The sequence below is a fragment of the Protopterus annectens genome, chromosome 3.part1, assembly GCF_019279795.1.
Source record: "Protopterus annectens isolate FY-2018-M chromosome 3.part1, PAN1.0, whole genome shotgun sequence".
In the NCBI taxonomy this organism is placed as follows: domain Eukaryota; kingdom Metazoa; phylum Chordata; order Ceratodontiformes; family Protopteridae; genus Protopterus; species Protopterus annectens.
Genome location: NC_056732.1, coordinates 1,374,035,562 through 1,374,062,615, shown reverse-complemented (window position 1 = coordinate 1,374,062,615; position 27,054 = coordinate 1,374,035,562). Strand labels below are relative to the sequence as shown.

At 44.8% G+C, this 27,054-nt stretch overlaps 1 protein-coding gene across 1 annotated transcript in view; it reads left to right on the top strand.

The window, feature by feature from the left end:
* The window catches only part of LOC122797781 (cytochrome c1, heme protein, mitochondrial), a 160,544-nt gene extending 157,820 nt beyond the window's left edge, over nucleotides 1-2,724 (top strand). Inside the window, exon 3 of the mRNA XM_044066302.1 lies at nucleotides 2,520-2,724. Coding sequence (XP_043922237.1) covers nucleotides 2,520-2,724 — 205 coding nt within the window. The remainder of the gene's footprint in view (nucleotides 1-2,519) is intronic.
* Nucleotides 2,725-27,054: the final 24,330 nt, after the last annotated feature.

The following is a 27,054-nucleotide window of genomic DNA, read 5'->3' as shown; positions in this document are numbered from 1 at the left end:
CGATGCAGAAGAACACTGACTTTGGTATTCGGGCTTGCCAAGGGCTACCACAGCAGGGATAACCCACAGGTGATGACTGCAACAGTGAATACACTCTAACATCTACATTTATGGTAAGGGCACGCTGCTGTACTTTTTCCCTCTTCCTGGTGTATAGTGAATAATCATTTTCCACAAACATAATACTGTCTCCAATTTTTAATACTTTGCCCTTCTGCCACAGTTTTGTCATAAGCAACTCTTTCTGATGGTATGACTGCATCTTTACTAATACAGGTCTTAGCTGCTTTTTCATGGCCAGGTTTGTAGTATATTCAGAATGTGGACTTTCAATTAACATATCCTTCTGTGGAATACCAATCCAGTGTCTTATTTGTGCTTTCATAAAATTAGTGGTCTTTTCCATCCAGTTTCTCTGGTACAGCAGAAAATGTCAGGTTTTTCCTATGTGCTGTTCTTTAACTTTGTTTTTTGAAACAGCCCTTCTTGAGCAGCTTCATACTGTGCGAGCCTTTGTATTTCCATCTCTGATTTATGCAGCTTTATTACTTTATCTGAAAAGCTGTTTTATGAGTTGATGTACTCCTTCAATATTAATGTCCTCTGACCACACTGATTACTGGAGGACATGCCTTTCACCAAAGCTGGAACATAAACTGGTTATTGCTGTACAGTTGCAGGATTCTTCCCAGTCATTGATTTCTTTTCACTTTTTTTAGTTGATTTTCTTTCATGTTTTCTCAGTTTCTTTCTTGCTGGCATCCACCAGTAACTGAATTTCCTAATACTGGCAGAGTTATTGGCCCTTCTCTCTTTCTTTTTTCATATTGGAAGAGATGAAATTAAGCTGTTGGTCAGTGTGCAGCCATCTTGGAGGTCCCCACTCATACCAGCTTTATAGATTAGTCAAGTTGGCTTTTGAAGCCGCCTGTCACCTAAGGCTGATGTCCTTCTGTTCCAATTTTGCAGTATTCTACATGTGTGGGAGGGTATTCTTGGACCTTTAAATCTTCAAGGAAACTACTGCCTTCCATGGGATATTAACTCTGTGACTGAAGTTGGACCAGTCACTTTTCACACACAGCTCTTTAGTAACACTTGTATTTCTGACCAGGAAATTCTCACTTCTGATGGCTGTCACTTCTGTTAAAAGGATATTGAGCTAAAGACCCGTGTTCAGGGAGTCGTGCATAGTCTCTCATAAGGATAGGGTGACTAGTGACTGGAGGCAAAGCCTTCCATCATGCTTGAAGTGGTCTCTGAGATGGTAAATGACCAAGTTTAAGTTATCCAAATCAGTCATCTTAGAGAATGTTCCATCTGATAGATGTACACGGACAGCTCCGTTGTTGTGTAGCCAGAACACATTATTTCAGAAAACTGTTTCTTTTCTACCCTCATTCCTGTTAAAGATGGCAGGCATTTAAGGTTTTCCATTTGCATCCTTTTCTTTTATGAAAGCATTGGGAAATCTCTGGTTGGCATTCTGAGAGAGCACTCTACAAGGATTGGCAGCCTTCTTAGGAAGTGTTCCTGTGCAAATAATTTGTGAGACAGCCAAGTGGTCATCTCTACACAAATTTTAAAAGCATTGTAAGCTAGGTCTGTGGCCCAGGAGCAGGACAGGCTTGCCACTGCAGTCCTTCATGGCATGTTGGGGTAGTGTCTACTGTAGAGGGCACCTAACTGACATTAGTAATGTATAAGCAGTAGCACTGTAGCAGTGATTCTTTATAGTAAAAAGTGGGTACAGTTATGTGAACAAAGTTACTGTAGCAGTAGATGTTCAAGTATATGCATCATTGTCAGTGTAGGATCCCCTGCTTGTAGTCCATTCCTTTATCTTAAAGTTCTAGATCCAACGAGGGAGTAGAAAAATTAAACCTTGCATTGTCACTAGCAAGCACATTTGACATTTGAGGGACTCCACTATCTTTTTGCAGAAAGTATTCTCCTTGATGCAGGTTCTCAGGGGACTTGCAGATTGGTGGAATAAGAACAGTAGGAGTCTTAAGCCACACAGTATTAATAAGTCCTTTGCCAAATAAAAACTAAAAAATGGCTTCTGCTTAGCTGTATATTAGACCGATAGTCATGGTGAGGGGAGGAGTATGTCGTAGCTCTAGTGATATCTGCAAAAGCTGTGGACATCTGACTAGGAAGATGAATGTTTACCTTTGGCAGCTTCCCATTGGTAATGAGTACTGTTGCCATAGTGACCATACTACTCAAACATCTACTCTTGTGGTAAGTTTGGTCACACAGCTGTAATGTCTGATGCATCTCGATTGAGTAGCGTCTGTAATACCTGTAATATTTGTAGAAAAATCTAAAAGTATTACAAGTTGCCCTTCTATTTTAATGATGCTTGCCTTTTCTGTGACATATGAAAGATTAGGTGACAGCAGACTGGGTTCTTACCTCACCTGTCATTTGAAATGTTCTGCAAATAAGTAAAAGAAGTGTCCCATCTTTTATGGTGTGTTATTAACCAGGCATTTTTCCTTTTCTTTCAACAGGCACGGTGAAGAGGACTACGTATTCTCTCTCTTAACAGGTTACTGTGATCCTCCAGCAGGTGTGTCCCTCCGGGAAGGCTTGTACTTCAACCCTTATTTTCCTGGTCAAGCAATCGCAATGGCTCCTCCCATCTACAATGAAATTCTGGAATTTGAAGATGGTAAGAGATGCTTTTTTATATTGGGGATGAGGACATTTAAGTAATTGAAATTCACTTTGATGACTTGGGAGTGGGGGTGGGGCTTCTACACTGACTAACTGTTGCTGTCATGTCTGACATTTGCAGCAAGGCAGTGTTGCAGATTTTCTCATTCTTTTGCACTAAGCCGTTTGAAGGTAAACACTGGTACTTGTTCAAGTTGTCATGGTTGGAGAGAGAGGACAAGGTTGTTGAATACTAATACTGTAATTGGAGCCATTCAGAGGGATAAGATTTGTATGGTGTTCTTCATGTTTCACTGTTGCAGTCATTACATTTGGGTTATCTGCTTGCAGGTAGCCCTCAGTCGGCCTGAATAACAAAGTCTTGGGTCCTGTGTCAGTTGCTGTCCTTTCTTCCATGATGTCAGGTCGTCAAGGGTATAAAACATGCAGCCGACACCATTACATCAGTCTTTCTTGCCGTGCGGTGCTCGAAGCAGAAGCAGTTCGCAAGTGCCGGTCGGCCAACTCCTGAAATTTTCGTTTTCGAGCTTCAGAACCGAAGTCTACAAAAAAGCTAAGTACCCCATTGGGGGATCCTTTTTCTTGCTCTTAACCAAGGTCAGTAAAAGTTAGCAATTGTTTTACCTGTGGAAAGCAAATGCCTCAAAGATTTTCATTCATACTGCATTCCTTGCTTAGGCCCAGACCACGACATCCCTCGCTGTCAGTTTTGTGCCTTGTTCAATCCCCGAACTATTTGTCGTCTGTCTGTATTTGCAGCAAATTATTTTGGTACTCTGTATAACTATCCAGATATGGCTTTAGTAAACCATCCGACTACCGATATTCCGAAAAAAAGTAAGGGTAAAGACAGACCGCATAGGTCCAAAACTGCCGACGACACTTCCGTTATGCTAAGTCACCAGTTCACTGGTACTAGGGCGCTTTTGCAGCCCCTGATACCCGCTACTTCAGATTGACAGTCTTCTATTGAGACACATTCGGAGTCTGGTATGCCGCAAGATGCTTCTTCGACAATGGAGCCTGCGGATGTCTCTACCTTGGATGGGTCCGGAGCCACTGTGCAGGCACTGGCTTCTGAGGGGTGTATTCAGGTCTACAGACTTGCATTTTAAATGATGCCATCTCCTTCATCCAGGCCTAAAACCCGACCCATGCCTAGAAAACCAACGTCCAAACAAACTGCATGGTCAGGCCCATATGCCTAAAAAACAAATGCTTAGAATGGCTGGAAGACCTTATTACCTTAATTAGGGGAAGCCAGCCCTCCCCCTCTAAGAGAACTAGAACTGATTTTCCTTCTAATTCTTTTGATTAGGAATCTGATATTTCTGTTTCTTCTGATTACCAGGATTTGCCCTTATCTACCTATGAGGATTCTGATGCAGAGGATTCCATTCCCTCTGCTTCCCCTCCAGAAGATTTTTCTTTTGGTGAAACCTTCCACACTCTTGGGGAGCATTTCCGCTGGGCAAGCCAGGATTACTCTAACTCCAAAAAGAGGCTTAGGGAATTCTTACTCCTCCCTCAACACAGGCCTTTAGCTATCCCACCTGTTATGGACATTGTAGATGATGCGTTCTTGGAATCTAGCCTTTCCCCAACACTTTACCTCCAGCTCCCACAAAACCTGGCAGGTATTAGAGTACCTGACTCTCTCAAGTTCCTCTTCAAGAATCCTACTGCGGATCCTGAAACCATTTCCCAAGAACCAAAGGGCATTAAGGATACTTTTGCCAAAACCCTACCCTTTCTGATAGAGATTCTAGAGCCTTGGACAGATGGGGTAAGAAGGTATATACTTCTGCTACTTTGGCCATTAGAGCTTTAAATTGCCAGTTTCATATGTTAAAGTACCAGTAGCCTGTTATGGGACTACTTAAACAGAAAATTATGTTGATTCCTGACTGTGCTGAACACAAAGAATTACAGAATTTAATGCATTCTGCAGAACAAGTTGGTAAACATACTTTGCAATGTGGTTTTGACTCTCTAGAAGCATCTTGCAGGGCTGCTGTCACTGGGTCTGTACTTAAAAGGCATGCTTGGCTTAAGGAGCAAAACTTGCCAGATCATGTTAAAGCTAAATTACTGGATGCTCCCTTAAACCAAGACCGCCTGTTTGGCAACAAAGCAAAGTCCTCAAAAAGATGGAGGAAAAAGCTAAATCTATGCAAACTGGTAAAGATTTCCTGCAAGTACAGCCTCCCAGATTTAGTAAGCATTGGCCTTCAAAGAATTGGTCCTTTCCAGCCTCTTCCAGGCCTTCTCAGTCCAAACCCAGGAACAGCAGACCACCTAGGTTACAGTCTCAGGCTATGCACAGGCCTAACCAGTGGGGGGCTATCACTCCCAAAGCAGGGAGTAACAAGACACTCCCCTACGGGAAAATGGCACAATGACTTAATCTTAACCCTGCCGAGCCCTGCTCAGCTGCCTGCTCCCTTAGGAGGGAAGCTTGCCCTGCATGCAAAAAACTGGGAACTCATTACCCAGGACAAATGGGTTTTGAATAGTTTCCCAAGGATACCGATTCCACTTCCACACCCTACCAACCCCAAACGGTTGACCAGACCTACCCCCAAATCAGTTTGCAGAGGCTCAACAGCAGCTTCTCTCTCTTCTAAGTATCAGGGCTATTCAGCCTGTCCCAGCAGAGGAAAAGGGGATAAGGTTTTTATTCAAGACTTTTCCTGGTACCCAGAAAAGACAGCTCCTGGTGTCCTATCCTGGACCTCTCTATTCTGAACACTTTTTTGGTAATCCCAAAATTCAAGATGCTAACACTTCAACAGCTGCTTCCTATGCTAGGCAAAGATGCCTGGTTGGCAACCCTAGACTTAAAAGAAAAGCTTACCTGCACATTCCAGTAAGGGAATCTTGCAGGAAATACCTATGCTTCAGGGCAGGCTCCATGTACTTTCAGTTCTCTGCAGTTCCCTTTGGCTTATCTACTGCACCCAGGGTATTCACAAAGTGTCTAGCTCCAGCCATTGCATTTTACAGGCAGAGAAATATTCAAATATACTCATACTTGGACGATTGTCTGATTCAGGCAGAAAGCCAGGAATTGCTATTAAAACATCTGGCATTCGTAAAGAAATTTCTAAACTCACTGGGGTACACCATCAACAAAAATAAATCTCACATAGTACCCTGCCAGCAAATTGTATTCCTGGGAGCAAGCTTGAACACAAATTCTCAGACGGCTTACCTCACGCTAGAGAAACAAATTAATTTGACAACCTACTTCAAACAAGTAGCCACAAAGACCCAGCTATCTGCAAGACCTGGGGTTCATGGCCTCTTGCAGTCTACTAATTCCATATGCAAGACTGCATATGAGGAAACTACAGTGGTATCTAAAAAGCCTATGGTGTTAGCATTCTCAGGACCTGGAAACAATGATTCATAGGTTCAAAGGTTCATAGGTTCATACTAGGCTATCTGCCCTAAGACATTTATAAGCCTAGCCAGAGTGTGTTTGGCTTTCGCCACCCATTTTAAATTAATTTTGCTGTGCCCTTTTTCGAGGTTAGTATACTGTGCCTCTGTCTAACAGTGACACAGAAGTGATACCCGCGGTAAACCTACGATCTCCCATCCACTCATCAAGATTCCTCTTGAAGAGAGTCAATGAGGGACTCTGCCTAACCTGGACTGGGATTTTATTCCAGAGTGAAGGGAGCCTCTGGGTTATAAATAAGGGGAGTGGTGGGACTCAAACCGTGAATGCCTCCTCTTTGTGCATACGCTCTACCATTACACTATTGCTATTTTCATTCTTTGTATAAAGACACAGTTCCTTGGGGGGCTCAGACCCTTTCCCTGCTGTCCCAGCAAGCGGGTCAGATTCTGCACCCTCTGCTTCAAACCCTGAACCTTGCAGCCTGGCTAATTCCTTGAGCTCTCCAATAGCATCCCCTCAGTAAGCAGGTGCTAGATGTCATTCTGGAGGCAAGGAGGCTTAGTACTAGAAAATCCTATGCTGGAAAGTGGAAAAGATACTGTTCCTGGAGCCAGATTCGGGGGATGGGCACAGTGGTGCCCAGCTTACCTCATATTCTTCAGTACTTAACAGAAATGCTCCATAAGGGCGTATCCTTCTCATCAATTAAAATTCATGCCTCTGCCATTTCAGCACATTATAATACTAAACCACCCCTCTTCTCTCACCCCCTACTAAAGCAATTCCTCAGAGGGGCCAAAAATTTAAGACCTCCCAGGAGAGCCCCTACTCCAGCCTGGGACCTTAACTTTGTATTGGAAAATCTCCCTCTCCCTCCTTTTGAGCCAGCTGCAACTGCAGAGTTGAAATTCCTTCTTTGGAAAACGGCCTTCCTTCTAGCAATCACTTCAGCAAGAAGAGTTTCTGCATTACAGGCCCTCATGGCAGTGGAGCCCTTCATTATCTTCCATGCAGACAGGGTTTCCCTCAGGACCAATCCTTTCTTTATGCCCAAGGTGATGTCTAGTGTGGCCCTAAATCAGTCCATTCATTTGCCTACCTTTTTCCCAAATCCACAAAACAGAGGAGAACGAATTCTGCACTCTTTGGACGTGCACAGACAAATTAGATTTTATTTGGACAGGACTAAGCTTCTCAGAAAATCTGAATAGCTGCTAGTTGGCTTTGCTGCAGGGGCAGAGGGGAAGGCCATTTCAAAGCAAACCATTTCTAAATGGATAGCCATTGCATTCATTTCTGCTATAAGCACTATGGGCTGCATCTATGTAGCCTTTCTCAGAGGGGACCCTACCAGGGACATCCTAGAAGCTGCCACCTGGAGCTCTGTACATACCTTCACCAAGCATTACCACATGCCTATTTTTTCTAAATCCAGAGCTGGTTTTGCCACTGCAGTCTTGCAGGGCTTAATAGCTGGCCCTAATGCTCTCTAACTTTTTCCTCCCTTCCTTAGCTTTGGGAATCAACCCAAATGTGATGACTGCAACAGTGAAACACGAAGAACATAGTACAGTTGTGTACACTTACCATAAATGTAGCTGATCGAGTGTATTCACTGTTGCAGTCCTGGTTACCCTCCCTCCAGCCCCCTGACTTCTCTTGGCTCTACCTTTACTTCTTGTTTGGTGTATTCAAGCTTTCTTGTGTATTTTCTTTTTGTTGGTGTACCATAACTTATAATTGCTTCCCATTGTGGGGGCACCTGACATCTGGGGTAAGAAAAACTGATGTAATGGCGTCGGCTGCATGTTTTATACCCCAGACAACCTGACGTCATGGAAGAAAAGACAGCATCCGACGCAGGAATCCAAGGCTCTGGTGTTCAGGCCAGCGGAGTGCTACCTGCAGACAGATAACACAAATGTGATGACTGCAACAGTGAATACACTCTAACATCTACATTTATGGTAAGTGTACGCAACTGTACTTTTCCTCCACTATGATTCATTCTTGGAGTTGGTATATTTAAGTAGGGGGGGTTTAGGGGGCACATCCCCTCACTTCATTCTGTTTAAACTTTTTTTTTGGGGGAGGGAGCAGCAACCCCCCCCCCGTGGGGAAAAATTGCTGTCCTGTGTCTTTGCTTTTTAGGGGTTTTGACCTTATCGGATCGATGAAAGAGCATTCGCTCATTTCAACGTTCGATAGGGTAATATAGACCCAGATGTTCTTCGTGTTTCACTGTTGCAGTCATCACATTTGGGTTATCTGCTTGCAGTAGTCCTCAGTCGGCCTGATTAACTAAATTCTGGGTCCCGCGTCGGTTGCTGTCTCTTCTTCCGTGACGTCAGGACATCAGGGATATAAAACATGCAGCCGACGCCATTACCCCAGTCTTTCTTGCCCTGCGGTGCCTGAAGCAGAATCAGTTCGCAAGTGCTGGTCGGCAGACTCTTAAAATTTCCTTTTTTTGAGTTTCAGAACCGAAGTTTTCAACTAAAAGCTAAGTACCCCATTGGGGAAACTTTTTCTTGTTCCAAACCAATGTCAGTAAAAGTAAATAATTGCATTTCTTGTGGAAAGCAAATACCTCATAAAGATTTTCATTCGTACTGTATTCCTTGCCTACCTTGCTGTCGGATGTTCATTGTGTTTCACTGTTGCAGTCATTACACTTGGGTTATCCTGCTGGCAGGCTACCCGCAGTCGGCCTGAATTCCAAAGCCTTGGTCCGGTGTCTGTTGCTGTCACCTCTTCCCTGATGTCAGTGCACCAGGGGTATAAAAGATGCAGCAGACGCCATTTTCTCCAGTCTTTCTTGCCGCGCGGTGCCTGAAGCAAAAGCAGTTTGCAAGTGCTGGTCGGCCGACTCCTGAGATTTTCGAAATTGAATTTCAGATCTGAAGTCTTCAATAAAGCTAAGTACCCCGTTGGGGAAACTTTTTTTTTCTTGCTCCAGACCGATGTCAGAAAAAGTTAAGTTGTATTTCTTGTGGGAAGCAAATACCTCATAAGGATTTTCACTCTTACTGTATTCCTTGCCAAAGCACTGACCACGACGTTGCTAGTTGTCGGTTTTGTGCTAGATTTAACCAACGCACTATTAAGCGTCAGTACGATTTTGCTTTTCATTACTTTGGCCGAAGGTTTAACTACATAATGCCGTCGGAACAGCCGACTACTGGAGTTCATAAAAAGCGCAAGGAAAAAGAAAAGGACAGGCATCCGAGGTCCAAAACCAACGATGAAGCCTCTTCTAGGCCAGTCAGTGGTACGCCGGTTCTCAGTGAGGTGCTTTCGCAGCCCCTGACACCTGCTACCTCAGATCCACAGGCCGCCTCCGACTCCCACATGGAGACAGCTAGGCCTCTGGATACTCAAGGTATTGGGCCTTCGGAAACTAATCCCTCAGATGGGTCCGGAGCTGCTGAGCAGGCTTCAGCTTCTGAGGGTGTTTTCAGACCTACACAGCTTTATATCAAGCCAATTTCAGCATCAAAGACTAAAACAGTTTTAAAGACAAAAAAACAAGTACAGCATTCTCCAGGACAGACTTCCATGCCTAAGAAACAGATGCTCAAAATGGCCGAAGACCTAATTACTTTGATCAGGGGCTCCCATCCCCTTTCTGATAAGAGGCGTAGGCAAGACACTGAGTACGATTCCTCTGATCAGGTTTCCATTTCCTCTGACTCCTCTTCAGAACAAGGATACTGTATTCCTCCTTATGAGGATTCTGATGCTGAAGAATCTATTCCTTCAGCTTCTCCTCCTGAGGATTATTCTTTTGGGGAAATCTTGCACACCAGAGGAGCATTTCCACTGGGAGAGCTAAGTTTATTCAGATTCTAAGAAAAGGCTCAGAGAGTTTCTTTTACTGCCTCAGCACAGACCTCTTGCTATTCCTCCTGTTCTAGATATTGTAGATGTCTTTTCAGAGTCCGGCCTGTCTCCCGACTCTTTACATCCTGCACCTGTTAAGTCAGACAGATACTACAGGGTTCCAGATTCTCATAAATTTCTATATAAAAACCCTGCTGCTGACCCAGAAACTATTTCACAGGGTCCCAAAGGGGTCAAAGCTTCTAGTGCAAAAAACTCTGTCCCCTCAGATAGAGATTCTAAGGCACTGGACAGATGGGGGGGGGGGGTTACACTTCTGCTACCTTGGCTGCAAGGGCTTTAAATTGTCAGTTTCATATGCTTATATATCAGCAATATTGAATGTCTCTGTTAAATCAGAAAATGTTGACAAATTCTGAATGTGCTGAGAACAAGGAATTGCAGGATTTATTGCATGCAGCTGTACAAGTGGGGAAACATACTTTGCAATGTGGTTATGATTCACTGTAGGCCTCTTGCAGGACCGCTGTAGCAGGCTCGGTCATTAGAAGGCATGCTTGGTTAAAAGAACGGACTCTGCCTGATCATGTTAAAGCAAAATTATTGGATGCTCCATTACAGCATGATACTTTGTTTGGTGTTAAGGCAGAGGTGTTGAAGAAAATTGAGGATAAAGCTAAATCTTTGCAGACAGTGAAGGATTTCTTACAGGTGCAGCCACCCAGATTTAGCAGGAACTGGCCTTCTAAGAATTGGTCCTTTCCTGTGTCAGACAGACCACAAAGAGGCAGATACAGACGCCTTAGAGGCAGACAACAGCCCCAGGGCTCATACAGTCCCAAACAGTGGGGGGCTTCTACCTCCAAAAGCAGAGAAGACAAATCACAGCCATATAGGAAACAGTCCCAATGACTTCCCTCTGCCAGTGCCAAGCATTTATCTTTTGGCAGCACCCTTAGGGGGAAAGCTAGCAATTTTTTCACAAAATTGGCACGATTACCCAGGGCAAATGGGTATTAAATATAGTCTCTCAGGGCTACAGGTTCCACTTGCACACTCTTCCAAAGGCAAAAGGTATGCCAGACCTGCCACACAATCGATGGCCAGAGGCACAAACCAGTTTCATCCCTCATGGACATGAGGGCTGTTCAGCCAGTGCTACAACAAGAGCAGGGACAAGGATTTTACTCAAGACTTTTCTTAGTACCAAGAAAGGACAAAGCATGAAGACCGATTCTGGACCTGCCTATTCTAAATACTTTTCTGGATGTTCCGAAAATTCAAAATGTTGACACTGCAGCAGCTTCTGCCCATGCTGGGCAAAAAGGTTTGGCGTGTAACTTTGGACCTCAAAGAGGTGTACCTGCATGTCCCAATCAGACAATCTTGCAGAAGATACCTCAGATTCATAAGTGGCTCAAAGCACTACCAATTCTCTGCACTGCCCTTTGGCTTATCTACTGCGCCCAGGGTCTTCACAAAATGCCTGGCACCAGTAATTGCATTTTGCAGACAAAAAGGAATTCAAATATATCCCTACTTGGATGACTGCCTTATTCAAGCAGAGGCTAAAGACGCGTTTGTAAAAAGATTACTAATTTGCCTAGGGTACACAGTAAACGAAAATAAATCAAAACTAGTACCCTCTCAAGAGATAATATTCCTGGGTGCAAGCTTAAATACAACTGCCCAGATGGCTTATTTCACGCCAGACAAACAAAGGCATCTGACTTCTTACATCGAAAAAATGTCAACAAAGACCCAGTTATCTGCAAGAAATATTCTGCAGGCTCTGGGCTACATGGCCTCCTGCATTTTGCTAATTCCATATGCAGACTGCATATGAGGAAACTACAATGGTACCTAAAAGTGTTTGGACTCAAACATTGCCACAGCCTGGAATCATTAATTTTCTTCATTCCTTGCCTACAACAGGGTTTCGATGGTGGGCACAGGCCTGTCACCACAACAAGGGGCAGCCATTCACTTTACCCACAGCCAGGCAAACACTAACAGATGCATCAGATTATGCCTGGGGGGGCCCACATGACAGGAAAATGTATTCAGGGCACATGGCCACCAAGCCAAAGGCATCTACACATCAATCAAAAAGAGATGCTGGCTGTACAAAATGCCGTGTCAGCCTTCAAGGACGTACTTCATCCAGGACTGCTGCTGATAAAGACGGACAACACCACAGTCATGTGGTACATAAACAAGCAGGGGGGCACACATTCCTACCCCCTCTGCAGACAAGCCATGATTTTGTGGAACACAGCATTGACCAAGTACACCTGCAAGCACAATTCCTGCCAGGAAGAACAAATGCTCTGGCAGATGAACTAAGCAGAAACCTCATGGACCCTCACTAGTGGAAACTAGATCCACAAATCTTCAGCATGATAACAAGGAAATGGGGACGCCCAGACATCTTTTTGCCTCCCCTCACAACTGCCAACTTCAGAGATTTTGCACAAGGACTTATCACAAAGGAAGCATGGAAATTGGATGCCCTGTCATTCAGCTGGAACAACCTCACAGTATATGCCTTTCCTCCACTGCCTCTCCTCCCAGAGGTACTCCTCAAGGTCAGACAAGAGAAGCCAAAAATTATACTGATTGCCCCGGATTGGCCACTCCAACACTGGTACACAATCCTAAGGAACTTGTCCCAAGGTCCAGCCTGGACATTGCCTCAAATTCCTCATTTACTGACCCAACAAAACAATTGGATCCTGCACAGCCAACTCGGAACTGTAAATCTAGCTGCATGGAGGATACTGTAACCATTCAGAATACACCTCTCTCTAAAGCGGTTATGGATGTCATTTTGGAGGCCAGGAGACCCAGCACCTGAAAATCTTATGCAGATAAATGGAAGAGATTCTGTGCTTGGAACCAGGCACAAGGAATTGACACGCTTGTTCCAAATATTCGTCAGATTTTACAATATCTAACTGAGATGCTGGACAAAGGCCTATCCTTCTCATCAATTAAGATCCATGCCTCTGCCATTTCAGCTCATTACAATACAGACTCGCCTATTTTTTTCATATCCGTTGCTTAGGCAGTTCCTCAGGGTGGCCAAAAACATAAGACCTCCAAGGAGAGCACCAATACCTGCATGGGACCTCAATTTTGTCTTGGAAAAACTCACAATGCCTCCTTTTGAGCCAGCCAGTACAGCTGACTTAAAATTCTTATCATGGAAAACAGCTCTGCTCCTAGCAATAACTTAAGCAAGAAGAGTCTCATAGTTACAGGCATTAATAGCTGTGGGACCTTTTTATTATCTTCCATCCAGACAGGGTTTCTCAAGGACAAACCCAACATTTATGCCTAAGGTGTAGTGTCCAGTGTGGCTCTTAACCAAACCATTTATTTGCCTACTTTTTACCCAAACCCGCAGAATAAAGGGGAGAGACTTCTGCATTCTTTGGACTTACACAGGCAGCTACGCTACTACTTGGACAAAACTAAAGCTTTCAGAAAGACTGAGCAGCTTTTAGTGGCATATGCTGCAGGATCACAAGGAAAGGCTATCTCAAAGCAGACTATTTCAAAATGGATAGGACACTGCATTCGTTTCTGCTATTCACAACATGGTAAATCAGTGCCTAAGGGCATTAGACTACATTCTACCAGGGCAGCAGCCACCTCAGCAGCCTTCCTCATAGGAGTACCAACCAAGGATATTTTGGAGGCTGCAACTTGGACTTCACACTTTTACTAAGCACTACCACTTGCCTCTTTACTCTAAATCCAGAGCAGGCTTTGCCACTGCAGTCTTGCAGGGCCTTATAGCTACTCCTAATTCTATTTAGACCCAGCCGCCCAACCTTAGCTTTGGGATTCAACCCAATTGTAATGACTGCAACAATGAAACACGATGAACATAGTACACTTGTGTACCTATCATAAATGTAGGTGTTCGGGTGTATTCATTGTTGCAGTCCAGGTTACCCACCCACCATCCCTCTTTCTTTGCTGGGACTTATCTGTACTTCTCTATCCTATACAACCTATGTGATGTATTTGCTTGTAGATGAATGTATTGTTATTTTAGTGCATGCTTTTATTAGCAATGTTTTTTAGCCTACACTTTTGGGGGCACCTGACATCTGGGGCAAGAAAAACTGAAGAAAATGGTATTGGCTGCATCTTTTATACCCCTGGCGCACTGATGTCAGGGAAGAGGCAACAACAACCGATGCGGACTAAGGCTTTGGAATTCAGGCCAACTGCAGGTGACCTGCCAGCAGGATAATCCAAGTGTAATGACTGCAACAGTGAATACACTAACATCTACATTTATGGTAGGTACACAACTGTACTTTTTGTGCCTTATTTAAATCCCAAACTGTCCGTCTGTATATTTTCTCTTCTAAATATTTTGGTGCTCAGTTCAATTATCCTGATATGTCTTGATAAGCCATTCGCTATGACATTCGAAAAAACCCAAAGATAAAGACAGACAGGCCGCCTGGGTCCAAAGCTGCCGACAAGCGCTTCTCCTAAGCCTGTAGCCAGTTCCGGGTACTCAGCGAGGTGCTTTGCAGCCCTGATACCCACTACTTCAGATTTGCAGGCCTCTACTGAGACCCATTCAGAGTCCAGTATGCTGCGAGATGCTTCAACTCGCGGAACCTGCGGATGTCTCTACCTTGGATGGGTCTGGAGCTGCTGTGCAGACACCCGGCTTCAGAGGGTGTATTCAGGCCTACTGATTTGCATATTAAACCAACGCCACCTTCTTCTTCAAGGCCTAAAACTCGAACCATGCCTAGAAAACTGATGCCCAGACCGCATGGCCAGGCCTCTATGCCTAAAAACAAATAAGAATGGCTGAAGACCTTATTACTTTAATCAGGGAAGCCAACCTTCCCCCTCTAAGAGACCTAAGACTGAGTTTGCTTATGATACTTCTGACCAGGATTCTGAAATTTCTGTTTCCTCTGATGACCAGGATTTACCCTCATCTATCTATGAGGATTCTGATGCTGAGGGCTCTCTTCCCTCTGCTTCCCCCCAGAGGATTTCTTTTTTGGTGAAACGTTGCACACACTCAGGGAGCATTTTCATTGGGAAAGTCAGGATTTCTGTGATTCTAAAAGAGGCTTAGGGATTTCTTACTCCTTCCTCAGCACAGGCCTTTAGCCATACCTCCTGTACTAGACATTGTTGATGCTTTTTGAATCTAGCTTGGCCCCTGACTCTCTACCTCTTGCTCCCAGAAAACCTGATAGATATTACAGGGTTCCTGATGGTCTAAGTTCCTTTTCAAAAATCCTACTGCGGATCCTGAGACCATTTCACAGGGACCAAGGGCATTAAAGCTACTACTGCCAAAAATCCTACCCCCTCTGATAGAAGACTCCAGGGTGCTGGATAGATTGGGTAAGAAAGTATACACTTCTGCAACTTTTGGCATTAGGGCCTTAAACTGCCAGTTTCATATGTTAAAGTATCAGCAGCATATTATTGGATTGCTTAAGCAAAAAATTATGTTGATTCCTGATTGTGCAGAAAATAAGGATTTACAAGATTTAATGGGTTCTGCTGAACAAGTTGGAAAATATACTTTGCAATGTAGTTTTGATTCATTAGAGGCATCTAGCAGGGCTGCTGTAACTGTGTCTGTTCTTAGAAGGCATGCTTGGCTTAAGGAGCAATCCTTGCTAGATCATGTTAAAGCTAAATTATTGGATGCTCCCTTAAATCAGGGCCACCTCTTTAGCAACAAGGCAGAAGTTGTTCTTAAAAAGATGGTGGAAAAAGCTAAATCTATGCAAACTGTAAAAGATTTTTTACAAGTACAGCCTCCAAGATTTAGTAGACATTGGCCTTCTAAGAATTGGTCCTTTTCTGCCTCTTCCAGACCTTCTCAGTCCAAACCCATATCCAGCAGAGCTCCCAGGCTTCAGTCCCAAGGTACGCACAGGACTAAGCAGTGGGGGTCCTCCACTTCCAAATCTGCGAGTAATAAAACTCCCCCCATTGTCAACTGTCTCAATGACTTCTTTTTAAAACTTCCAAGCACTTTTCAACTGACTACCTCTTTGGGGGGAAAGATTGCTCTGCATGCAAAGAACTGGGAACTCATCACCCAGGACAAATGGGTTTTAAGTATAGTGTCCTAAGGATACAGATTTCAGTTCCACACATTACCAACCCAAAGCGGTTGGCCAGATCTGCCTCCAAATCAGTGAGCAGAGGCCCAAAAGCAAGTACTCTCTCTCTCAAGCATAGGGGCTATTCATTTGGTACCAGAAGAGGAAAAGGGACAAGGTTTCTACTCAAGACACTTCCTGGTACCCAGAAAAGACCATTCATGGCATCCTATCCTGGATGTGTCTACTCTAAACACCTTTTTGGTGCTTCCAAAATTCAAGATGCTGACTCTTCACCAGTTGCTTCCTGTGCTAGGCAAAGATGCCTGGTGTTCAACACTAGATTTAAAAGAAGCATATCTGCACATCCCAATCAGGGAATCTTGTAGAAGATTACCTATGCTTTAAAGCAGGCTACATGGACTATCATTTCTCTGCACTGCCCTTTGGCTTAAATACTGCGCCCAGGGTATTCACAAAGTGCCTAGCTCCAGTCATTGCATTTTGCAGGCAAAGAAATATTCAAATATACCCATACCTGGGCAGAAAGCCAGGATATACATTTGAATCATATGGCCTTTGTACAAAGGGTGCTAACTTGTCTGGGGTACACCATAAATGAAAAGAAATCACACCTGGTACCCTGTCAACAAATTATAGTCCTGGGAGCAAGCTTGAATACAACTTCCCAGATGGCTTTCCTCACGCCAGAGAAACAAATTCATTTGACAACCTACTTCAAACAAGTCACAAAAACCCTGCTATCTTCAAGGCAAATACTGCAAGCCTTGGGGTTCATGGCCTCCTGCATTCTTCTAATTCCATGTGCAAGACTGCATATGAGGAAACTACAATGGTATCTAAAAAGCCTATGGTGTCAACATTCTCAGGATCTCGAAGCAATGATTCCTATCATACCTTGCCTACGCCTAGAGTTTTTTTGGTGGGCAGAGGCCTGCCACCAAAACAAGGGACTACCATTCACACTACCCCCTGCCGCCCAAACCCCAACAGATGCATTAGACTATGCATGGGGGGCTCACCTGGCAGGGACGTGCATTCAGGGCAAATGGAACCCAAGTCAAACGCACCTGCATATCAATCAAAAAGAAATGTTAGCTGTACAGAATGCTCTGACAGCCTTCAAGGACCACATTCTTCCAGGACAATTAATGGTAAAGACGGACAACACCACTGTTATGTGGTACATAAACAAGCAGGGGGGTACACATTCGGAGAAAAGCAGGCTTCCAGGAGAATCATCTTAGTTCTGCTGAAGCAGCAGGTTCGAAGGGTGGTAGTTGTTTTTTTTCCAAAACATAATTAGTTTTCCATGCTGGAGTGGGTGGCCTTCTGGGAGGTCTTATATTAGAAGACTCTCTGAGGATTTGTTTAATCAAAGGATGGAAAAACACAGGTTGTTCTGTATCTGTATGAGCCGAAATAGCTGAGGTGTGGATTTTAATAGAGAAGGAGAGACCACTATTAAGTAGCTCTGCTAGGTAGTCCAGGAAAAGAGGGATGGAAGGTTGTGATGTGCTGCCCCCTTTTGACTGGCTCCAAGAGCAGAATCCTTTCCATTTTCCTGCATAAGATGTTCTGATGTTGGGCCTTCTGGCCTCTATGATAATGTCTAGGACCTGCTTGCTTAACAGGGGCCCCTTGTTTGCCTTTAGAGTATTAGCCATGCTGCTAGTTTGAAAGTCTGCAAGTCTGGGTGCGGCACCCCCCCCCCCATCTGAGTTAAGAGGTCTGAGATCAGGGTAAGCTGTAAGGTCAGGCTGCGCAGTAAGGGGTACCAATGTTGTCTGGGCCAATCTGGAGCAATGAGGATGGCCTTTGGTCTCTCCTCCCTTATTTAGGTCAGTACCTTGGGGATAAGAGGTAGAGGAGGGAATGCGTACACAGAGGGTGTTCCAGGGGAAGGTCAAGGCATCCACCTTCCATGCTAGGTGGTGATACTCCCTGGTACAGAATTTTTTCAGCAGATGGTTGGGATGCAAAGCAGAGAGATCCACCTCCAGAGTTCTCCATGCCAGAGTGATTTGTAGAAAGGTTTTCTGTGGAGTTGCCGTTCATGGGGATCCAGTAAGTTTTGGCTTAAGTAGTCTGCCAGGGTGTTGATCCCTGGTAGGTATTGTGCTATCAGGTGTAGTCCCGTGGAAGAGGCTGCCAGCCAGCGGTTCATAGCTAGCCTTCACAGAGGGAAAGATTGGGTCCCTCCCTGTTTGTTGATGTACCACATTACCGTGGTGTTGTCTGTTTGATAAGGAGAACCCTCTGGCTTGAGATGGGGGGTTGAAGGAAGTCGGAGCCTTTTGTACTGCCATTTCCTTGTGGTTGATGTGTGAGGGAAGGTGCTGGACATCCCAAAGATCTTGGGTGCACCTGCCTTCTAGGTGAGCGCCCCAAGCTATGTCTGAGGCATCTGTGGTTATGGTCTGCCCAGTTGGGAGGAGGTTGAAGGGAAGACCCTTGTTCTGGGCACAGGCCCCTGCCCACTAGAGAAACTCACCGTTATACAGGGGATCAGATGTGGGGAGGTCTCTAGAGGTTGAGAGTGCTGATACCAAAGGTTCTTTAGGTACCACTTAAGTTTTCTCATGTGAAGTCTGGCCAGAGGAATTAGAAGGATGCAAGATGCCATGCACCCAAGTCTTGCAGGAACTTCCTCGCAGTGAGGTGACTTCTGAAAGCCAGCTGGGTAAAATAGAGGCAGGAAGCTCTGTTTTTCTGGGGATAGGAAGGTCATTTGGAATGCTGTGTCCAGTAGTGTCCCAAGGAAAATGATATTCTTGGAGGGTGTTTGCCTTGATTTCTTCTTGTTGATGGTGTACCCTAAGGAGGTTTTGACAAAGAAGAGGTCCCTGAGGAGCTTTTCTTTGCAATCTGCCTGAATGAGGCAGTCGTCCAGATATGGGTACATTTTGTATATTTTTCTATCTGCAAAAGGCTACGGCCGGGGGCTAAGCATTTGGTGAATACCCTGGGAGCAGTAGAGAAGCCAAGGGGTATTGCAGAGAACTGAAAGTGCAGTGAGCCTGCTCTGAAGCGAAGGAATTTCTTGCAGGATTCCTTTATGGGGATGTGGAGGTAGGCATCTTTTAAATCTAGGGTAACTAACCAGGCATTTTTGCCAGCATAGGCAGCAGCTGCTGCAAGCTAGCATTTTGAATTTGTGGACCTCCAGGAACATGTTCAGAATGGATAGATCTAGGATGGGGCACCAAGTTCCTTCTTTTCTGGGAACAAGGAATAGTCTGGAATAAAAGCCTTTGCCTGTTTTGATCTGAGGGGACAGGTTCTATTGCCCCATGGGATATGAGAGTTTGTACTTGTTTCAATGCCTCTGACCACTGATTTGGAGGCAAGTCTGGGTACCCTCTTGGAACTGGGAGTTCATTGGAAGGAGAATTTGTATCCCTGAAAAATTATCTTTAAGAGCCATTGGTCCGTTGTTACAGAAAGCCAATTTCCTTTGCAGAATGAGAGCCTTTTTCTAGTTTGGTAAGTGAAAAGAGAGCAGAGAAGGGAAAGTGGGTCACTGAGTTTTTTCCATAGAGGGATGGCTTAGAACTCCCTGCCTTTGGAGTGGAAGTGGTCCACTGTTTGGTGGGATAAGAGTCTGGGTGGTATGTCCCTGCAGGGCTTACCTTGTCCCCCATCTGCTAGGTGCAGGAAAGGACCAGTGATTTGAGGGAAACTTCCTGCTGAACCTAGGACGTTGTACTTTAAAGAAATCTTTTACTGTTTGCATAGCTTTTGTTCTGTCTAACATCTTTTTAGGCACCTCTTCTGCTTTTACTCCAAACAAGCGGTCCTTATCCAAGGGTGCGTCAAGTAATTTAGATCTGACATGATCAGGGAGAAGGTTGTTCCTTCAGCCATGCATGTCTCCTAATGACAGATCCTGACACTGCTGCATTGCTTGAGGCTTCTAGGGCATCATATTCAGTGTAATGAGTGTTTAGCACTTGACAAGTAGAGCGCAGTAAATCTGCTAACTCTTTCGAACTGGCACAGTCAGGAAAGGTTGCAATCTTTTGTTTTAATAGTTTCAAAGTGTGTTGTTGATAATTTAACATGTGGAACTGACAGTTGAGTGCTCTGTTAGCTAAGGTTGCAGAGGTGTGTACTTTTTTACCCCATCTGTCCAGAGCTCTGGAGTCCTTGTCAGAAGGAATATGATTCTTTGCAGAACTAGCCTTAGCTCCTTTTGGTCCCTGTGTAATGACCTCCGGGTCTGCAGCAGGATTTCTGTACAGGTATTTGTGAGAATCCGGTTGTCTGTAATACCGGTCAGGTTTTCTGGGAGCAGGAGGGAGGGCGTCAGGAGTTGAGCTGGATTCATGGAAAAACATCATCAACCACCTCAAAGATTGGAGTATGACCAAGGGTCTGGGCTAAGGCAGGTCTAGAAACTCTCAATCTTTTCTTAGATAGAGGGAAGTCCTGGGATTAGCAGTGGAAATGTTCCCTGAGGGTGTGAAGGGTTTCCCTGAAGGAAAGATTTCTGGTGGGGAGACAAAAGGAATGGATTCTTCTGCATCTGAATCCTTATAAGCAGTCAGAGGTGGTGGTTGTTCTTCAAAATTTGAATACTCAGACTCCTCAAAGTCCTGTTCTGTCAGTACTTCAGGAGAAAGATCTCTTCCTTTTAGAAGGTGTGGCCTGACTACCCCTGATACGGGTGATAAGATCCTCCACCATTTTAAGCATTTGAGCTTGGGGTGGGGGAGCAGGAGTAAAATGGTGGCTAGAGGTAGTTTTCCTAGGAAGGTAGGGCGGGTACCCATTCTTACCCCTCCTCTGCAGACTAGCCATGGCTCTGTGGAAAACGTCCTTGAGCTATCAAGTGCATCTACAGGCTCAATTCCTGCCAGGAAAACTAAATACACTGGCAGACTAACTCATGAAATCTCATGGACCCACATGAGTGGAAACTGGAATCAAAGATTTTCAACATGTTGATAAACAAATGGTGGAGCCCAGATACAGACCTGTTTGCCTCCCCCCAGAACTACAATTGGACAAATTTTGCACAAGGACTCCCCACAAACAAGCTTGGAAAGTGGATGCTCTGTTCTTCAGCTGGAAAAATCTATCAGTGTATGCTTTTCCTTCTTTGTCTCTCCTCTCCAAAGTGCTACTAAAGATCAAACAGGACAAACCAAGGACGATACTGATTGCTCCAGACTGGCCACGCCAACACTGGTATCCTCTCTTGCGCAGTTTGTCACTGCTGGCTCCATGGCACCTGCCTCAGACCCCCTACCCTGCTGTCACAGCAGGAGAGCCAGATTATATACCCTCAGCTTCAAACCCTGACCCTGGCAGCCTGGCTTATTTCCTAATCTCTCCATTACCATCCCTCAGCAAACCAGTGTTGGATGTCATTTTGGAGGTAAGGATGCCTAATACTAGAAAATATTATGCTGAAAAATGGAAAAGATTCTGTGCCTGGAACCAAACTCAAGGGGTGGGTGCAGCAGCTCCCAATTTACCTCAGATTCTTCAATACTTAACTAAGATGCTTCACAAGGGCCTTTCTTTTTCCTCCATCAAAATTCACGCCTCAGCCATTTCAGCTCATTACAACACAGAACCACCCCTCTTCTCTCATTCACTGCTCAAGCAGTTCCTCAGAGGGGCAAAAAGCTTAAGACCACCCAGACCTTAAATTTGTATTGGAAAAACGTACTCCTCCTCCTTTTGAGCCTGCTGCAAGTGTAGAGTTAAAATTTCTTTCTTCGAAAGCTGCCTTCCTTTTAGCAATTACTTCAACAAGAAGGGTATCTGAACGACAGGTCCTTACGGCAGTGGAGCCTTTCATCATGTTTTATGCAGACAGGGTGTCCCTTTGGACCAATCCCTCCTTTATGCCTAACGTGGTATCCAGTGTGGCTCTTAATCAGTCCATTCATTTGCCAACCTTCTTTTCTAATCCACAGAACAAAGGGGAAAGGATACTGCACTCCTTAGATGTGCACAGACAACTTAGATCCTACTTGGACAGGACTAAACCTCAAAAGAAATCTGAACTACTGCTGGTGGCATTTGCTGCAGGGGGCAGAGGGGAAGGCTATTTCAAAGCAAACCATTTCTAAATGGATAGGCCATTGCATTCTTTTTTGCTATAAACACCATGGAAAACCTATCCCACAGGGGATTAGACCCCATTCAACTAGGGCTGCAACTACCTCTACAGCCTTTCTCAGAGGTGTACCTACCCGGGACATCCTAGAAGCTGCTAGCTGGAGTTTTGTACATACTTTCACCAAGCATTACCATTTACAAATTTTCTCTAAATCCAGAGCTGGCTTTGCCACTGCAGTCTTGCAGGGCCTTATAGCTGGTCCTAATGCTATCTAAATGCCTCCTCCCATCCTTGGCTTTGGGAGTCTACCCAAATGTGATGACTGCAACAGTGAAACACTAAGAACATAGTACAGTTGTGTACACTTGCCATAAATGTAGATGTTAGAGTGTATTCACTGTTCCAGTCCTGGTTACCCTCCCTCCAGCCCCTGACTTCTTTTGGCTATGCCTTTACTCTCCTTTAATATGCTTAAAAGCTTTTTGGTATATTTGCTTTTTTTGTTGGAGGTGTAACCTTATATATTTATATATTTAATTGCTTCCCATTAGGGGGGCACCTGACATCTGGTGCAAGAAAAACTGATGTAATGGCGTCGGCTGCATGTTTTATACCCCTGATGACCTGACGTCATGGAAGAAGAGACAACAACCTACGCGGGACCCAAGACTTTGTTAATCAGGCCGACTGAGGGCTACTGCAAGCAGATAACCCAAATGTGATGACTGCAACAGTGATTAACACTTACAGCTACATTTATGGTAAGTGTACACAACTGTACTTTCTTGCTATAGCCAGTCTAGTTTAGCTCTGTAGTGTGTGCTGAGTTTAATATGGACTCTCTTAATAGTTTGAGCTATATGTTTGTCAAATTTCAATGCATTGTCTAAGGTAACCCCAAGAAGTTTAGTGCGTTTAAGTGGTTCTATTTTTAATGTCATTGGAAGAGAAAATAGAGAGGGGTTGGCAATTGGCTAGTGAGGAAGGATTTGAAAAGACCAAAAGCTTAGTTTTATTAGGATTTAGTATCAGTTGATGGGCTGCTAGGTATTTTTCAATGTTGGTAAGGGCAATTTGGGTCTTCTTTTGAAGCGTTGCGATTGTAGGTGCCGAGCAGATGAGCGAGGAGTTGTCTGCGTATTGAATGATGTTAGCTGGGCTAGCAGCTGTTGTAAGGTCATTGGTAAAGATCTTAGAGTAGTGGTCCTAGAATCGATCCTTGTGGGACTCCTACAGAGATGGGAAGCTGGGGTGGAGAGTTTATTATTCCATAGTGTAGCTTGCTGCCTATTTGAGAGGTAGCTATAGAACCACTTTAGGGTCTCATGGCAAAGCTTGTAATTGGCAAGTTTAAGAGGATTTGATGTGATACAGTGCCAAAGGCCTTTGACATGTCAAAGGTAGTAGAGACAAGGTGGTTTGTAGAGTTGGTAAAGCTAATGAACGCTGTACTAGTACTGTGTTTTGGTCTAAAACCATGTTGTGTAACCGATAGGAGGTTGTCTTTTTGGAAGTGATCAATTATTTGCTTGTGTATACACTTTTCTAGGATTTTTGATAGGGGTGAGAGTATGGCTATAGGTCTGTAAAATATCTTTAGAGGGGCCTCCTTTATGCAGTGGAATGATATGGGATATTTTCCATATGGTGGATACATATTGTTCAGTAACAGAGTAGTTAATTAGGGTTGATATGGGGTATGAAATAGATGGGGCAGCTAATTTCAGAAACTCATCTGGTAGTTGGTCAGCGGCGAGGGTACATAGGTTGGTACTAGGCTATCAGCCCTAGGGCCTATACAAGCCTAGCCATAACAATTCCCTGGCTATTTCTTCTCACGCTATTTACTTCCTTGGACCCCTGTCTAGCAGGGCGACTGACGTGATTCCCCGGGATGAATTTCCTTTCTCCCATCCAATTGTCAAGGTTCCTTTTGAAGAGGGCTAAAGAGGCACTCTGCTTGACATGTATGGGCAATCTATTCCAGAGTCTGGGGAGTCTGTGGGTCAGGAACCTAACCCTCCAGAATGTTTTGTTAATTGTGATGACAAGGTTTAGATCCCAGGAGTGTGTGGCTCTGAGGGATTGGGATTTCTTTAAGTGTAGCATGTCCAACAGCTCTGGGTTTGACATGGCCTTGTATGTTAAGCAGAGATCGCCTCTGAGTAGACAATGTGAGACAGAGTATAGCTGGAGGTTTTTAAGGCGGTCAGCGTAGGGCATTTGCTTTAGGCCTGCGATTCTTTTAATGAGGTATTTTTGCGGCCTTTCCAGTTGTTGCAGATGTCGTGAGAGGTACATACCAAGCGGGGCGTTTTATTCTATAATGGGTCTAATGAAGGATGAGTACAGTGGGACAATGACCTCCTTTTTTCTGGATGAAAAGCCCTTAGTGATGAGGTGTGCCACATAGAAGGATTTCCTGACTGTTGTGGCGATGTGGTTATCAAAGGTGAGACCACTGTCCATCTGTGTCCCTAAGTCTCTTATCACACTTTCGGTGTTTAGTGTACTGCCACCTATGTGGTAATTCACAGGTGCATGTTTTTTCCCAAAGGGGATATCTATACATTTCTTGGCATTGAGCTTGAGCCCATGGCTCTGGCACAAAGCATCTGTTTCTTTAAGGCCCTTTTGTAGAGTATCCACATCATTTGGGGATTCAATAATGGTTCCCAGTTTGCAGTCATCTGTGAACTTTGTTAGCCAGAGTCCCTTAGTGTTGGCCTGTACTTCAGAGAAGTAGATGCCAAACAAGAGCGGTCCCAGGACTGAACCCTGAGGTACTCCACTTGTCACTGTCTGGAGCTGGATTTGGAATTGGCTACTTTTACAGTGTGGGTTCTATCAGTAAACCAGTTAGCAAACCATTGGGTGACGTAGGGATTAATGCCCAGTTTAGTACGTTTATCTGTGGCTCCAGAGTGGGGGATGGTGTCAAAAGCCTTGGCAAGGCCTAGATAGGCTGTGTGGACCACCTTACCCTTGTCCATGGCTCTGGAGACTGATTCGAAGAAGTCAATCAGGTTCAGGAGACAAGATCAGCCCTTCACGAACCCAAACTGGGTGGGGTCCAGTGTTTGAAGATTGCCAGTGTCTTTGTAAGTTCCATGATAATACGCTCCATGGCCTTGCAGATAAGGCTCGTCAGACTGGGGCGTTAGATGTTCATTGTGTTTCACTGTTGCAGTCATTACAATAGGGTTATCCTGCTGGGAAACTACCCGCAGTCGGCCTGAGTTCCAAAGTCTAGGTCCGGCGTCTGTTGCTGTCGCCTCCTCCCTGATGTCAGTGCACCAGGGGTATAAAAGATGCAGCCAACGCCATTTTCTTCAGTCTTTCTTGCCACGAGGTGCCCAAAGCAAAAGCAGTTTGCAAGTGCCGGTCAGCCGACTCCTGAGATTTTCAAGAAGAAAATGGAGGACAAAGCTAAATCTATGCAAACAGTCAAAGGATTTTTTACAGGTACAGCCTCCCAGATTTAGCAGGAACTGGCCTGCAAAGAATTGGTCCTTTCCAGTGTCACAGACCACAAAGAGGTAGATACAGACGCCCCAGAGGCAGATCACAGCCCCAAGGCTCATACAGGCCTAAACAACAGGGTGCCTCAACCTCCAAAAGCGGAGAAGAAAAATCACAGCCATATAGGAAACAGTCTCAATGACTTTCCCCTGCCAGCACCAAGCACTTAACTTCTAGCAGCTCCTTTGGGGGGAAAACTAGCACTTTTTGCTCAAAATTGGCACATGATCACTCAAGACAAATGAGTCTTAAATATCGTATCCCAGGGCTACAGGTTCCATTTTCATACCCTGCCAAGGCCAAACGGTATGCCAGACCTGCCAAGCAATCAATGGGCAGAGGCACAAAAACAAGTTTCGTCCCTCATGGACATGAAGGCCATTCAGCAAGTACCACAGCAAGAGCAGGGACAAGGATTTTACTCAAGGCTATCCTTGGTGCCCAGAAAGGACAAAACCTGGAGACCAATACTGGACCTGTCTATCCTGAACACATTCCTGGACATTCCAAAATTCAAAATGTTAACTCTGCAGCAGCTTCTGCCCATGCTGGGCAAAAAGGTTTGGCTTGTAACTTTGGACCTCAAAGAGGCATACCTCCATGTCCCAATCAGACAATCTTGCAGAAGATACCTCAGATTCATAGCTGGCTCAAAGCACTACCAATTCTCTGCACTGCCCTTTGGCTTATCTACTGCGCCCAGGGTCTTCACAAAGTGCCTGGCACCAGTAATTGCTTTTTGCAGACAAAGAGCTATTCACAGCATGGCAAATCAGTACCCAAGGGCATTAGGCCACATTCCACCAGAGCAGCAGCCACTTCAGCAGCCTTCCTCAGAGGAGTACCAACCAAAGACATCTTAGAGGCTGCAACTTGGGAGTTCAGTGCATACTTTTACAAAGCCACTGCCACTTACCTCTCTATTCTAAATCCAGGGCAGGCTTTGCCACTGCAGTTTTGCAGGGCCTGATAGCCTCTCCTAATCCTATTTAGCTCCAGCCTCCCAACCATAGCTTTGGGATTCAACCCAGTTGTAATGACTGCAACAGTGAAACACCAGCATAGTACAGTTGTGTACCTACCATAAATGCAGATGTTCGAGTGTATTCACTGTTGCAGTCCAGGTTACCCTCCCTCCACCCTTTTCCTTGCTGGGACATATCTGTACTTCTCTATTCTATACAACCTATGTGGTGTATTTGCTTGTAGATGAAGGAAAAGTTGTTTTTATGGTTATGCATGCTTTTTGGCATTAGTAAGCCTACCATTTTAGGGGCACCTGACATCTGGGGCAAGAAAAACTGAAGAAAATGGCGTCGGCTGCATCTTTTATACCCCTGGCGCACTGAAGTCAGGGAGGAGTTGACAGCAACCGACGCCGGACCTAG